Source organism: Tasmannia lanceolata, unplaced genomic scaffold (assembly GCF_043159265.1).
Source record: "Tasmannia lanceolata isolate RefF3 unplaced genomic scaffold, GAP_Taslan_0.1 ptg000008l, whole genome shotgun sequence".
NCBI lineage: Eukaryota > Viridiplantae > Streptophyta > Magnoliopsida > Canellales > Winteraceae > Tasmannia > Tasmannia lanceolata.
Window position 1 is genome coordinate 589,417 of NW_027518685.1, and position 16,656 is coordinate 606,072.

General features: G+C 38.4%; 1 protein-coding gene across 7 annotated transcripts; it reads left to right on the forward strand.

The window, feature by feature from the left end:
• The first annotated feature begins 473 nt into the window (after window positions 1-473).
• On the forward strand, window positions 474-16,378 carry SUB (Leucine-rich repeat protein kinase family protein). 7 transcript variants are annotated; one of them, XM_077387134.1, is made up of 18 exons: window positions 474-614; window positions 1,064-1,214; window positions 1,430-1,559; window positions 1,654-1,725; window positions 2,235-2,300; window positions 2,458-2,529; window positions 2,625-2,696; window positions 2,768-2,839; window positions 2,922-2,987; window positions 3,160-3,225; window positions 4,668-4,735; window positions 4,874-5,020; window positions 5,122-5,396; window positions 12,131-12,402; window positions 14,964-15,102; window positions 15,220-15,350; window positions 15,444-15,600; window positions 15,910-16,378. In XM_077387134.1, exons 2-18 carry the CDS (start codon window positions 1,115-1,117, stop codon window positions 16,009-16,011), a joined length of 2,007 nt encoding a protein of 668 aa, XP_077243249.1. In that variant the 5' UTR covers window positions 474-614; window positions 1,064-1,114; the 3' UTR covers window positions 16,012-16,378. The 7 variants fall into 7 exon arrangements, with proteins under 7 accessions (XP_077243249.1, XP_077243244.1, XP_077243247.1 ...); XM_077387130.1 differs by adding an exon at window positions 721-766 and having other exon boundaries at window positions 521-614; window positions 4,668-5,020; XM_077387133.1 differs by adding an exon at window positions 721-766 and having other exon boundaries at window positions 537-614; window positions 1,067-1,214; window positions 4,668-5,020.
• Window positions 16,379-16,656: the final 278 nt, after the last annotated feature.

Consider the following 16,656-nt stretch of genomic DNA (forward strand, 5'->3'; position numbering starts at 1 on the left):
GGGCTTTTAAGTATGGGCTACTTTCATCCCACTCTGCCTCAACCCATTCACACACCAAACATACTCCGAATAGCTTTATATAATTTCTCTTGTTTGGGAAATGATAACGGGAGACGCTCCAAATGAGACACACTGACTTGATAACACGCCACCACCTAAGTTATGCTGAGCAGGCCCATGTGGAACGTACGATGACATGATGGTAACTATTAACAACTTGAATATAGGAGCCATTAATCGGATGGCTGGGATTCATTTTGAAAAGTGCCCACTTTTAAAAAGGGAGAAGATAAATTCGTCCCTGTTTTTACTTCGTAGAGACTAGAGAGCCCTTTTTTAGTGTAAAAGAAATAAGGATGAATACGTCACTTCTCTTCATATGTGGGGCCTATGACAGCTTAGATAGGCTTGTATAACGCGTGTGTTTTCAGCAAATTCCATCTCATACTATAATTCCCGCTCATTATTTATTTATAATTGAAGATATCCTTACAAACGAATAAATAGACCCATGATGCTTTTGATTTACAGAGTTGGAAAGTCTCACGTATTCTTCTTTTTTTAAAACTACATCTTTTTCAAGAACGAACTCTTTCTCTTTCCAGATTTCGGAGGTTAGGGTTTCTCTCTCCATTTCTCTCATTTTTTGATTATTACGGTCGTTTTCTTTTGTTTTTGTCAGAGCGTCTAGATTTAGCAGCTAACTTTTAGCTCATGTAGTTGGCAGAGTCGTTGAACCCTCAATGACGTTCTAGAACTGAATTTGGTAAGGAAGATGGTGGATTTTTAGGGCTTATTGGCTCTTATGCTATTTCGTTTTCGATTCTGAGATCTGATTTGAAATGTAGGGTCGTTTTCATCTGATTTGATTTCTCTTTCTGCTGTTTTAGTTCGGAACTTGCAATGTGTTACTTGACTAGGATTTTAGGAGAAAATAGGAAAATATTCCAACTATTGGAGAGAAATTAGGATATTTAAGTTTTTTTTTCTTTGGATTTGAGATTTGAGGGTTGATACTCTGCACAACTTGTGTTTATTCATGTTTTCAACAATTTTGTTTCAGAAGACGAGGAAGAATTTTCATTACCGGGGAGCTGTTAGAAAGAGATTGGCCATGGATGATGCTAATTTGAAGATCTTCGCATTTGTAGTCGTTGGATTGATGACATTTTTTAGTGTGCCATTTTCCCATGGATACACCTACGACCAAGATGGTAAAAATCAAATGTCCAACATTTTGTTTCTATTGTCAGTAGATATAGTTTCTTATTCATTTAGACTCAGTATTTTGAGGAGGCTGTTTTTTGGAATTGTAGTCTTGTTGTAAGCCTTGCAATTTTATGCATTGTTCTTGAACTGGACATTTTCTTGTGCATTACTGTTCAAGTTGTGGACCCTCTAAAAAGGTATATCTGCATTTTCTTTTCAGTCTATGCGATAAATAACTTATATGTTGCATTGGGTTCACCTCCCCTTCCCGGATGGATTCCAAACGGAGGAGACCCATGTCTAGAGGGCTGGCAAGGCGTCCAATGCGTTATTTCCAACATTACTGGAATGTATGTTGATCTTTTTCATCAGGCTTTCTAGACTTTGATATTTTCTTGTCCCATATTAGCTTCACATCTTCTTAATAGATTTTTTGTTTGCTAGTGTTGTTAACGCCGCAAATTTGGGAGGAGTGCTGGGTGATAAATTAGTGAACTTTTCTTCCATAATAACAATGTAAGTGTCATTTTCTTCAGTGAAGTTTTTGCAACGTTTTATCCGAGGTTAGAAAAATATATATCCTGTAACTAAGTTGCGAAAAGAAATGACTCATTTGCTGGATAGAATTATATTAATCGGACAATTATGTAGATGACTTGGGCAGGTTGTATAGAATTTTGGGAGTGTCACAAATTTAATGAAGTTCTTTATTCTTTTTCCCATTATAAACATGTTATTATTAAATGAATTTCAAATCAGCCCGAATCAAATGAATATATCACTTGCCTGAGTCATCAGTTAGATTCATCCAGTTTATTATTTTCAGGCTGGATGAGGTGAGCCATTCTTGGTTTTTTCGACCTTGATTTCATCAAATCTACAAGGATACTGGGAAGGAATGATTCCCATACTCTTTCTTATTTGTCTACTTCTTTTTAGCATCATATTTTGGACAATGCTCGTCCAGGTCAGACATAACTTCATATATTCCTTCATTAATGGGTTGTGCTATTATTACGAGGCAGAGATCTAAGCAACAATCATATCGGAGGGAGTATTCCTGATAATCTGCCCCCTACCATAAGGAGATTGTATGTTTCGAAACTCTATCAACTGTCCCAGAATATCTTGAATAATTTTCATTGAAGTATAAAGATCTTTGTTGTTTATTGGTTGGCTGCATAACAATACATTCTTCTTATGTATGCCACCTCATTAGAAATATTTGGTTTTCTTTGTCAATGGAAGTTTTCTTTCAGCTAACCAGTTCACGGGAAGCATCCCAAGTTCTTTGTCGACACTGGCTCTTTTGTCAGACATGTAAGTGGCGATATCATCTTTTGCTTCCATTTTCATTTATTTACAGGCCAAGTATATGAGCTACTTGGTTTTTATTTTATTATTTTGTTTTACAGGTCACTCAACAACAATCTTTTAACTGGAGAACTGCCTGATGCCTTCCAGGCTCTCACCGGTCTAATTAATTTGTAAGAAATTCTTTAAATCCGGCAATATTTCAATTTTATGGATCTTGATGATAACATATTTCTTGCTGTAGGGATTTGTCTTTCAACAATTTGAGTGGGCAACTGCCATCCACTTTCGTGAGCTTGTCTTCTCTAGCTACCTTGTGTGTATCTTATATCTTTATATATTTGCAATTTTGCATATCCTTCGTATTTATGAAATTTAGCGAAGCTCTTGGTTGGCAGTCATGTGCAAGACAATCAGCTATCTGGGACCCTCAATGTTTTACAAGATCTTCCCTTACAAGACTTGTACGTTCCTCAGACCACGTCATGATTTTTTTATCTTTAGTCTGGCTTCTATACCAGTATACTTCAGAATTTTAAGTTTCCTGATGCATCATCTGTAGTTAGTAATGTAGTAGGTACCACTGGATGCTACTTTTTTAAGGTTTGTGACTTGAATTGTTCTCCTGTCCAACAGGAATATAGAAAATAACTTGTTTTGGGGACCTGTGCCCGTAAAGATGCTCAGCATCCCAAATTTCAAGTGAGTACTTCATGATGCTCATAATTGCTCATGCTTGGGTTTTTTAATCATTGGCCAAAATAGTATGCAATGAAGATATTAATATGTGCGTCAGTGCTAAACATGACAAAATTGCAAAACTGCGCACATTTACACTTTTCTACAGTTAAGTGATGGTACCAAAAGATATACTTCTAGATTAACTTTAGTTAAATCCAATGTTTGCATGTTAACCTGTGGTTTTATATGGGGCATTTATATAAAAAAAGTTGCTGCATTCTTGTATGGCTTGCTTAAGTTTTCAGTAAGGAGGAAGGACAGTTTTGGATATCTGACCCATCTGATATATAGTATCAGTGAGAATAAGAAATTATTTTTATTTTTAGGAGTTTCTTGACTTCAGTTAGTATGTTGATGACCTTATCTTCAAATACAGATTTCACGAAATTGCTGCCAAAAGAGGTTGCAAATTCACTCATAAGTCTCAAACTGACAGCTTTTGTGGAGGGCACCTTTAATAAAATAATTGTTGCATTCTCTTAATAGGCACATAGTCCTTTGCAGAGGACAATTTCACGACCTCTGCACTTTCTGATTGGTGCTTCTGAGGGGAACCTTGGTAGGTATCACAAAGGGCTCACCCTTTTCATTTCAGGCCAGGTCGATCAGTCCCACCAATCAACTAGGTGGATTATGTCGCTCAGTAGATGACTGACCTTCTTGAGATAACTATAGCATTCTTGTTAACCATTATTTCCAGCACAAGATGTGACAGAATTCCCTCATTGGCCTATGGAAATTACAATAATGCTACTATGGTTTTTAGTTTTGGAAATATCTACCCAATTAAATTGCTAAATTTTGCACAGCCACATCGAAGATTTCCCATTAGTTAACAACTTTATTCAAGGATATTTTTTTCAAAAACTGCTGGCTGTAGATTATTATGTAAGGTTTAATTTTTATCCCAGCTTAAGCCTTTTGAATTTAAAATCAGGGAACTGGTATTGCCACCTACATTTTTTTTCTTTATAATTGCCACCTCTTTTAGTCTAAATTTTTCTTTGATTTGTACAATTCAACCAATGAAAATGTTCTACATAAAAGAGATAGGTGGCAAAGACCAAAATAAGTTGGTGACAATACCGGCTCCCTTAATATTAGGTTGGCTACCTTTATATTAGTCCTTTCTGATTTTCATTTCTCCTTTATAAACAAAATGGGTTCTCAAATGGAGAAGAAAGTTCTAAATTTTTGGGATTATGACAACAAGCTTCATGCAAGTATTTGTTATGGGAAATAAATTTCATCTTTCTCACACAAAGGATAAGCACTCAGATTGCTGTTTGATCCATGTATATTCCATTGGTTTAATTCCATCTTATAGCCAATTAAAATAAAAATGTAAAAAAAATCTAAAAGAAATTCTTTGAGCATTCAAGTGTGTTTAATCTACTATGCAGAAAGGACGGAAACCCATTCAATACTACTATTGTGCCATCACCAGCACCACTGCTGCCGCCTCTTGCTGGTAAACCAACTTCTGAAGAAACACCTGGTCCATCTATTCAAGATGGTCCCCATCCAAAGAGAACTAGAAAATCCATTTCCACTGTAAATATTGTTTGGGTTGTTGTGGGAGTGATAATACTTATTATATGTGTGATAGTTGGACTGATGTTTTGTGCACGTTGTGAAAGAGAATCAAAAGCTGATAGAACTAATAAGAGGCAGGAAATTGATGCATATAAAGCACCTAAAGAGAGGCCTAAATTCAACAATTCCTCAACTGAATCATCCAATCAAATGAAGAAAGGTAATATGTCTTGTTGAGTGTACAATTGGCACAATTTCTTTTTCAATGCATGCCACCTCTTGCTATTTAAAATGATGGCTTACTGGAATTGTTGCGAACAGTTCCAATCCCAAAGGAGGTAGTTCAAAAGCCAAAGGAGGAACATGAGATAGATATGCCTGAAATGGGTGTGATTTTAATGCCTCCGCCTGCTGAAAAAGTCATTGTGAACCCCATGTCACATCCTAAAACACCAAAAAATCTAGATCGTCCAACTTCTGTGACAGCTTTCACGGTCGCTTCCCTTCAACAATATACAAACAGTTTTGGGCAAGAAAATCTTATTGGAGGAGGTATGTTGGGCACTGTTTATCGGGCAGAGCTCCCTGATGGAAAGGTAAGGCCTTTTACTTCTTATCTAACTTGTTTTGGGCGATTAGATCCTATTTATTATGTTTTACAGTTCTAAAATTTTGTTCTAGGTTTTAACTATGCAAGTCTACCTTATGTACTTCTGTCGTTTGTTTATTTATAAGAATTCTATGTTTTTTATAATTTTTATGTTATCTATGATGTGTATAGCTTTTTGATTGTTGGTCTGTCCACTGTTTGCTTATTTGCCTATTTGTCCTTAGCTTGATATGTTAGTTTTTATTGGAATGACATATATCAAAATGAATCAATCAAAAAATGACAAAGATCAAAATGGAAAAATAGAAAGTAACGAAAGGGGAAAAACTGGCCAAATAAATCTGCAGATGCATGAATCTAGCTCAAAGAATGTCAAATATCAACATACATCAAAGAAAATGCAACATAAACATGAAACTATATAAAAATAGAAGTTGAAAACAAGCAACTAAATAGAGAAAAAAATGAGAATAGAATCAATAAATTCATAGATACATTGATCTAAGCCTAAAAAACATGTAGAAATAATAAAACTTGAATTTGATGGTTTTGAACTTGGATTTTTTTTTGGGGAGTGTTTTGCGCTGGTTAAAGAGGACTTGATTTAGCTCTTTTTGGAGTTCTATAATGGGACTAGCATTAGTGATAGTGTTGGGGCATTGGACAAAGTTATCTCCAAATCCCAAAGTGCTTTCGTAACTCGTAAGTGGTAGGAAAATTTTTGGCCCATCTTTTCAAATGAATTTGAGGATTATTTTCATAGGAGTGGGATTGAGGGTATTCTTTGTAAGGTGGACATGGAAAAGGCATACGATAGAGTTGAGAGGGGATGCCTTGACTATTTAATGGGCTAGATGGGTTTGGGATCCATTTCAAGGAGTTGGATGAGTTGTTTCTTGTCTCCTGTTTTGGTTTTCCATCTTGGTTACCGAGGCTACCAAAGGATTCTCTAAGGCCTTTTTAAAAGTTCAAGGGACATCAGGCAAGGGGGTCCTCTCTCCCTTTTCTTGTTTACTATTTTGTTTCAATCTTTAAGTCAGATGAGGGACAATGCCAGAAGAGGTGGACTTAGTCAGGGCTTTTCCATAGCTTCTCCAGATGTGAAGATGATGCAGGTTCATCTTTGCTGTTTGAAGCCCAAGAACTCTAGAGCCATGATCAGACCGTTGAATCAACCACAGGATGGCACGTATCGATAATTAAGACCGAGATAATGCCAGATCATGTTTTTCCAAGGCCAATCAATGCAAGATCATCAAGATAACGGATGATGCTGAAATCGCCGATCCTTGTTTCGCCATGGATCTAAAAATAATTTGTTTTAGATTTATTTTATTTGTTAATTTCCTATTGGCTAAATTTTATTCTTTGTTTTAGTTTGATTAGAAAGTTTGTGTTTAACTTGGAGTGTATAGATTTTAGAGTTATTTTAGCACTTCCATTCCAAGTTTTAGTTTGAGTAGGAAACAGCTAGGGTATTTTGTCTTTTCCTCTTTCCTTGTTCTAGTAGGATTACGAAGCGCCAATCAACAGTCTATAAATAGACCATTGTAAGATGTTTTGAGAGGCTGAATTTTATTTTGAATGAAACCTGAGTTTTGGGGAAAATTTCCCCATATCTATCTCCATCCTCTTCTTGGATTGAAATCTGCAACAAGAATCAAGTTTCTTGATCCAACTTCTTCCCCCTCAAATTGCTCGCTTGGATTCCAACGGCAACCCTCCATCTGAACCAGCCTTCTCTGGTTCCACAACTTGCCATCATCGTCATCTTCTTTCCTCAAGAAAGACCTGACGTAAGAATGGTATGCCACTACAAACCAGTCCCCACAGGCTAGTTTTCCTATTTTCTAAACTCACTTGCAAACACCAATTGACGGCCCCTTTTTTAGCACCTTTTCTCATCCCCTAACTTCAATCCAAACAACCCCTTTCCCTTGCAAGTAACAGCCCCTCTAGCACTCCTTACAACCACCTTTATAGCATATGGATTCAACCACCCGAAATCACCTCACAGCTCATTAACTGACAGCAAAGCAGTTAATGAGCCACCTCTTCTTCCTAAGCCTACCCGAATTGCCTCATTGTCAGCAGATTACCCACCTCTTAATTTTCTCCAGCCAAAACCCACCTCTCCCCTTTTCTTTCTTAACTGATTACCCAAAACCCCAACCCATTACAACTTCTTGAAACCTTTCTTCCATAGACCTCCCCAACACTCCTAATAGCCTCCAAAACTTTTCAACCCAAACTGACCCACATATATCCACCTTTCTTTTTTCCCAACAGCCACAAAGCCGCCACATTCCTTTTGTATATTTACGCCAGTCCCTTGCAACCTTTTCCCAAAATCCACATATACATCTTAAAATCTAACCATAAGCGCCCCCTCCCCCCCTTCTTCTTGATTTTGCAACCTCCCATGAATCTTCCAACTAACTTCTTGATTAATCCTTAGAACCATCAACCCAAGAGCCCAACATCCACTTCTTGATTCCCAATCAACAGTCCTAACCAGTGTTTAAAAACTTGTTGACTCGACTTGGAACTCGCCTGAGTTGACTCCCTTTTACCTTGGCCACGTTGCACCGCATCCGCATTCTGCCTTTTCCATTAAAGAGTAAATAAAACTCCTTTTGACTCTCCCAAGTTATGACCGTGTCAACCACATTCGTGGCTGTGTCTGTGCCGAGTTGACAAGGATTTTTCTTGGCTGCATTCCACGTCACATCTGCCTTTTTAAACACTAGTCCTAACCCCTTCTTGATGTCTAACTATACCCAAGAATAACCACATGCTTGATTCTTTAAAGAACCAATATCCGTTCTTGCTTATTAGAGCACCTTTCTTGAATCTTTAACCTTCATAACATCTAACTTAAACCATTCCACCACCTCAACAAACCTTAATCAATTATGCCTTCCCCATACATCCCTTCCACTTACCACGCATTCCATTAACCTGCCCATATAACTCCTTCAAGAAAGTTTTTGGTTTCATAACACTTTAGTCCCTTTTGTATTGCATGGAAACATATTCATCTTCGAATCATTTTCCTTTCCAATATTTTTCTATCGGAGCTTCTCCATTACTTCTAACTTAAACCATTCCATCACCATAACAAACTACAAACCTTAATCAATTATGCCTTCCCCATACATCCCTTCCACTTACCACGCATTCCATTAACCTGCCCATATATAACTCGTTTAAGAAATTTTTTGGTTCCATAACACTTCAGTCACTTTTGTATTCCCTTTTCAACCCTTTCAACTATCCTTTTTCCTCCTTTTTTCTTTAAATTCTCTTACTTTGCTTCTGCTGCCCTATCCGCGCATTTGATATCAAACCTTCTGCTATCTGCCCCTGCGTTAGAAGATTGCCCATTTGCGGTATTTGAACTATACTCTTCTCCTTAGTGCTGCCTTGTTGGAGGAAGTCTGCAATTTTAAGGCAATTTTGAGATGCTACGAAACCTGTTCGGGGCTAGAGGCCTAACTTCATGGCATGTCAATTGGAGAGTGACATGGTGGACGTCTTTGCTGGGATTTTGGGGTGTTTATTTGTGTCTATCCCAAATTCATATTTGAGTTTGCCCTTGTGTGTTGTTGGTAGACCTTCTATAGCCCTTCGGAATCAAATAGGTGGGCTGTTTGAGATCGAATTCTCCTTGGAAGAAGAGTTTCTCTTTCTAGGGGATCACATCGTGATTGTGTGTGCGCTCTCAAATCTGCCGCTCATGTCCCAATTTACACTATCACGGTCAATGTTATTGACTAGCTTGAGAGCCTGCAGAAGAACTCTCTTTGGAATGACAAGGAAAAGAGCAAAAAATATCACTTATTTAGCTAGGATCGTGTTTATAATCCCAAAGAGAATGGGGATGTTGGAATTAAAAGCATTAGAATTATGAATGATACATTGAGTGGCTATGCCATTCTGGGAAGGAAGAATCCCATTTGTAGTGAGCAATGATTGCAGGGAAGGATAGCATTCTATGGGGGGATGTATATCTCATGTTGTTTTCAGATCGCAAGGGATTACGGTCTGGAGAGAGATTCCAAATGTCTTGATACTTTTTAGTCAAACACCTGATTCGAGGTTGGATCTAGGAATCTGATTAGATTTTGGTATGATCTTTGGTGACGTGGGTCTCCTAGATGCTCTCTATGATTAATAGTCTCGATTACAGATGCATGTCCATGTGCGGGACTCACTGTTGATATGACCCAACATTAACTGTCTGCCTAGTATGACAACGCTCGTTGATGGCCGACCACACCAATGATCCCAAATACACTCTTGTACCCATGTGGGACTGATGCACGAGTGAGCCATGACCTGCAAAGTCAAAAGATTGACTGCGTGTGGGCCATGGCCCACCAAAGGGCTCACATGACCCTGGAGTAAGCATTATAACGAACTTTTTTTTAAAATTTAGTTAGTCTTTTCTCTCATTTAAAGTAGTTGGACAAAAATGACTTAGTTTATGCTCAATGGGCTATCAAGTGGAAGGTCTGGATTAATCTATAGTGGGACCCACTATGCCACAGAGGGCGCGCCACATTGAGAGTTCTTGGTTGTATCCTTTAAAACGTGGATTTGGAATGTATTTTTAATGGGGAACCCCATCCCTGACTCTTTCAAATTTTTGGGTGTTGGTATCATTTTTTGCTATATTAGCATTATGGTGGTCATATCAATAGCGGGTGTCATTATAAGTTACTGTCATTATAATGGGTGGAGTGCCATTATCAATATTGACCCCTGTTTTTGACAAAAATCACTCAAGTGCACATGGGGCCACATGATTTTTCATGGGAGTTAAAATAGTAGTTTTCCGAATGTTTTTAAGAGTCCTAGTTGTTTTTTGTTTTAGGTAAGACAAGTAGGGGTCTAGTTCCCCTTTTTGTTTTGTTTTAAGTAACTAGAAATAGGAGTTTAGTTTCGTTTCTAAAAGCTTATTTTCCTTTTTTTCTACTTTTATGATTTTCGTGGGTATGGAGTCCATAAATATTGTAGGCCTCTGGCCATTAGGAGGATGCTGTAATGAATGCAATTTTCTTGCTTTGAGCTGGTGTGATGCTTGGGAAAACCTGTTGTGATTCCATATTAACTTCTTGTTTTTACTTTCTTCTCTCCTACTCCTCTCCCTCTCCAACTTTCTTTATATATATATATATATATATATATATATAGGGTTAAATGTTGTCTGCCGTAGGTGTAGTGCTGGAATCAAATAACACTAACATGCACCCACTGCTGAGTATATTTGTGTGTATTTGTGCAAGCAAGGATTTAAATGTCAGTTTTGGTGTCGGGTAAGGTTGCTCCTTTGTGATCTGGTGGTCACGGGTTCGAGTCACGGAAACAGCCTCTCTGCATAGCAGGGGTATGGCTGCGTACAATCTTGCCCTCCCCAGACCCCGCAATGGCGGGAGCCTCGTGCACTAGGCCACCCTCTTTTTTTGTGTGTCGGTTTCGGTGAAACTTTTGGCCGAAATCATGTAAAACCTTGATAAAAATTTAGGGTTTTTTAAAATTTGCACCGGAAAGTTCGGTACTTTTGGCGGTAATTCTTAAAATTACCGTGGAAGTCTTTATCATTTCCGTGGAAATTTTGTAAATAAGGTGAAATCCTGTACTTTGATTCAATGTACTTTTGTTTTCAGTCCATACTGAAAACAAAATATTTCGGCCGAAATTTAAAACTACGTGTGCAAGACAGAGATTATAAAAATGAATGAACCAAATGAATTGGGCATGTAAGCTCAAGTTTCTAGTAGAGGAGAGAGTGATGCAGTCATCACTTCCCTCCCTGTGGCCTCAGCTGCATTGCCTTAGACAACCATGTGGAGTTCTTTTGATTTCCCAGGCCACTTTTAGTTTCATTGTTTTTAATGGTAAGATATCATTGAAGAAAATAAGAACAACAACAACAGAAAAATCCTACTGAGGGGGTCAACAAGAAGAAAAGACAGAAACAGGAGAAAAAATACAATGCAGCTGAGGCCACAGCCATGTTGACCATGGAAAGACTGACATGCTGTGTGGCTCTGCTATCCATCGATAATATTATTGTATAAATATTAGTTCATGAAAGGATAAGATATGGAAAGTGTAACATAAAGAAATTGTAACAGGCTGATCTAATTCCCAAAAGTTATCAACAGCCAGTCAGAAAAAGTGTAAAATAGAAGACTGGCACTATAAAACAGCAGACTGGATATATCACTACTGTAAAATAAAGAAATTGTAACAGGCTGTTCTAATTTCCAAATGTTATCAACCGTCAGTCAGAAAAGTACAAAATAGAGGACTGGCATTATAAAACAGCAGACTGTATATATCACTCCCAATAGAAAGATACATGAGCTTGGGAGATGCAGTGTCCAACTGTATATATCACTCCCAATAGAAAGATACATCTAGAAATGCATGAGCTATATAAATATATAATTTATATCAGAAATCAAGAAAAGAAATGTATTTTTCCCTTAAAACCATGTTATTGTATGCATGTCTGACATAAGATTTTGAAACAATGGAATGCCTTTGTCACAAAAGGTCCAAAGTATGTCTTTATTTTATTACTTCTTAGATTTTTAACTTACGTGTTTGATTGCAATTGTTGTAAAACGTAGCTCATCCTTTGATTCTCATTTACTGACACATGCATTTCTTTTTATATTGATTCTTTTCCTTTTGATTTTTCTGTAGCTTCTTGCAGTGAAGAAGTTGGACACTGCATCTCCCAAGCTACAGACTGATAAGGCTTTTCTTGAGCTGGTGTCAAGTATTTCTAAGATCCGCCATGCCAATATTGTTGAGCTTGTGGGTTATTGCGCGGAGCACAAGCAGCGATTACTTGTCTATGAATACTGCAATAATGGAACCCTTTATGATGCCATGCACTCTGTTGATGAACTCAACAAGAAACTATCGTGGAATGCTCGCATTTGGATAGCACTTGGAGCTGCCAGAGCTCTAGAGTAAGTTGCATTCAATTGAAAATAATCATCTTCTTAAATCTTCCAATGAGAGAATGATTTTTTTTTTTGAATGGTAACTGATTATATTAAAAGGGAGGACCGAAAAAACCCTCCCGCGCCCCACTGGGCCAAACTTACAAACTGAAGGAAAAGAAAAAGAACGAAACTGCAATAAGCAATTAGGGGGGAAGATAATCGAAAAGTTCCAGAGACTGCTTGACCACCCCCGCTTTAGCCAACCTATCAGCGATTTCATTGGCTGATCTCCTCACATGCAGGAAGTCTACCGTACGAAGAAATCTCCAAGGAGGAGAGACCGAACCCTTAAGCCACCTTATAACGTTGACAGAGTCTCCTTCCACCATGGTGTTCACTAACCTCTCGCTTCCTAGCATTAAGAATCCTTGATACGCAGCTCTGACTTCGGCTTCGGTAGAATCAGCGACTCCTATAGGCCCAGAAAAAGCCTTCACAACCCCCCCCTCTGAATTCCTTAATACGCCCCCGATCCCTGCTGGACCGGGGTTACTCAAGCTTGATCCGTCAAAATTCAGCTTAGAAAAACCTACAGGAGGTTTGACCCATTGTTGAGAGATTCTAGGAACGGAGACATGGCTGTTGCATACCACTTTCCAACCCGCCCACAAGTCGAAAGCCGAAATAAATTTGAACATCGGCAGCGCCCTTGCCCAAGAAATCGAAAAGACAACTACCTTGATATATAAGAAATAGGGAGAATTTGATCGCCCATCGAAAAGCCTATTGTTCCTTTCCGACCATAAAACCCACAGCGTAGCCATTAGTGAAATTGACCACAATACCTTGCCTTTTGACTTCCATGGAGAAAAAGCCCACACCTCAAAAAGATCCTTCAGTTGGGAAGGAAATACCCACTCAATGCCGAATCTTGCCAGGACCCTTCCCCATACCTCACGAGCGACTTTGCAATGTATAAATAAATGCGCGGCGGATTCTCCGTCTTCGATACACATGGCACAATGATTGACTATGATCATATTCCTGTCCCTCAAAAAGTCTACCGTTTGAATACGGCTGAGAATCGCCGTCCACCCGAAAAAACAAATTCTAGGAGGAACCTTCATCTGCCACACTTTTGCCACAGACCGATTTACTGCACACGGATACATTCCTTTGTAAAAAGATTTAACCGAGAAGTAACCCGATGATTCCCACATCCAGATCCTTTTATCGGCCCCCGAAGAACTAATGTAGCTGGCTTCTAAGACCTGAAGAAAAGAGACCAACGAGAGCAATTCCCTGTCGAAGAAATTTCTGCGGAAACACGGCTTCCATATCACCTTATTGGCCCGGAACTCGAAGCAATCTCTGACTAAAGCTTGTTTGTCCCTGGCTACTATATATAAATCAGGGAACATGTCTTTTAAAGGGATGACAGAGCACCAGGCCATATTCCAAAAAGAGATTCTATCCCCCGAGTATACTCTATATCTGATGCCGCGGTCGAAAGATGGACTCAAACGCAAAATATCCCTCCACAGAGTCACTCCTGGTTTCCTAAATCGATTTAGGGATCTCCAATTACCCACGTTTGCTCCATATTTACTGCCTATGACTTTCGCCCATAACTGAGACTGCTCTTCGCCGAACCTCCATAGCCATTCCTCTTCCACAGCGAGATCTCCTTCCATATTCGCATGTTGCTTGTTCCTTACTGATAGGGGTTTTCGGAGCTGGTTCCCCAAAAGGGCGGCATTTACCTGGTTAATTTTACGGATTCCCAAACCTCCGCCGCGTACCGGCTTGCATACATCTTCCTAGGATACCAAGGAGAAACTCTTTTTTCCTGTAGATCCGCCCCACAAAGACCATCCAATGAGAGAATGATATCCTATACCTGTAAGAGAAATAGTGGTAATGTTCAAAGATTTCTTTATGAATTTGGAGCCCGAATGAATTGGTTTTGTTTTGGCTCTACTCTAAACACCGAGTTCATTATATATAGAAGTTGGTTTATTGACTTAGAACTCGTCCAAAATTATTTGGGTCTTCTCAGGCTCTCACTGAGTCTGAAATGGAGTTCTATAAAAATATTGGTCCAGTTTATCAAGTGATTCAAAGAAGTAGCATCTTACTTTCTACTTGAAACTATATTTAAAGCGTCATCATCATGTACTCATGGATAGCTTATGCCAATTGAAGAAATGGGACTGATCGTTGATTTGGTTGAATTGGACATAATCAGCTTGGGTTCACCAGATTCTGAGCACTGAGCCTAAACCAATTCTATAAAAAGTTAGCCAAGAGCAGATAATATAAATTTGACAGATTTTTTATATTAATCGTAGAGCTTCTCTTTCATGCTATACAACACTGTTTGATTGCGATATTAACCCGAGATTTTGAATCTCTATAAAACCATTTGAGGAGTTAACATCAGTTTGTTTTCCTGATCAAGGTATCTATGAACCTCTATAAAACCATTTGAGGAGTTAATATCAGTTTGTTTTCCTGATCAAGGTATCTATGAACCTCTATAAAACTATTTGAGGAGTTAATATCAGTTTTTTTTCTTGATCAAGGTATCTACATGAAGTCTGTCAACCACCTATTGTACATCGGAATTTCAAGTCTGCCAATATTCTCCTTGATGATGAGCTTGTTGTACGCGTCTCTGATTGTGGTTTGGCTTCATTAATATCGCCGGGGTCTGTAAGTCAGGTAGATGAATGCTGTAATATATCATCAACTTCTTTGTTACTAGTTCAAGATATTGTGGTCCTGATATCGTTAGTGTTGCTAGAAGTTAGGAAACTAACAATGTCTTTTTACTTTCAGCTGTCAGGACATTTAAATTTTCTCAATTTCAGTGATCCACACTCTTCGGGAACATATACATCTCACAGTGACGTTTACAGCTTTGGGATCGTAATGTTAGAACTCTTAACAGGGCGAAAATGCTACAACAGGTAAGTAATCTAGCTTTGTCACTTTTAATGTGCAGATGCTTTATTGGTTCTTATTCGTCTGTTTATTTTCTTATTAAAAAAAAAAATATAAAGTTCTTTGCCCCGAGGAGAGCAATACCTAGTGGAATGGGCCAAACGTCAGCTTCACGACTTCTCATCGTTGCAGAGAATGGTTGATCCTTCCCTCAGTGGGACCTATACCCTAAAATCCTTATCACTATTCGCCGACATCATTTCTCTCTGTGTTCAGGTGAATTTCTGTGCTTCCGGCTATTTTACACTCATGCTCATGCATGTATGAAAGATTCTATATTTGATTACCTACCTTAAATAGGAAAATGTATTGCCACCTTGTTTTGTTATTTTCCACTTATCTCTTCCATTCGGAATTTCCCCATTGATGCTTATAACTCATAGTACAAAAATTGTCAGTAACAAAAGATGGTAGCAGTTACCAAATCAAGAGGGTGGCATTACCATTTTCCTTTGAATTGAAGATATTTTCGTCTCCCAATTCCGGCGTTTTATTGAACTAAGCATACAACCTTGTCTCTTGCAGGATGACCCGAGTTTCCGTCCACCAATGTCAGAGATTGTACAGAAACTCCTGCCGATGGCTTCAAGCAGGAGATCGAACATAGGGCCCTCTAATATGACTTAGTAAATGAGAGAGAGAGAGAGAGAGAGAGAGAGAGAGAGAGAGAGAGAGAGAGAGAGAGATCAGACTTGAGTATGGTGAATAACTGAAGTTGCAGACCCGATGGAAATCAACTAATCCGGAGGATTCGTGCAGTGTAATTAGCTGTAAAGCTAATTGTTGCCGTTGTTTAACCTAACTGTTGTGTAGGGTGGGCTCCAGAGGGGACAGCACAAATTGTCCCTTTCTTGGCACTGTGGTTAGTTGATTCTTTCACCTGATTAACAATTCTCATTGTCATAATTAATTTCACCGGGATAGATTTCATTATTGTAAAATTGATGGTCTAAATAATTTTCATCATTATTTTCAGGTTTCCATTGTTTGTTAATGTAGCCTTTATTTCATTTGTGTAAAACTGCATTTGGTCCATGCATGCGTTTATGCAGGTAAATATGTGAAATTATTCATGTCATGACTTGTGAAGTGAACATTCAGGATACCATCCACTCAATGGCTTGGGAGTGGATTGCTTCCTAGACAGACAGGCAGGATTGTTAGATGAAGGTAGTTTATGTGAATCAGGGGCTCTTTAGGTGAATAATCATTTTCACACCTGTTACAATACTTAATCCATCCCCTAAATTTATAAACAATTTTAACATCTCG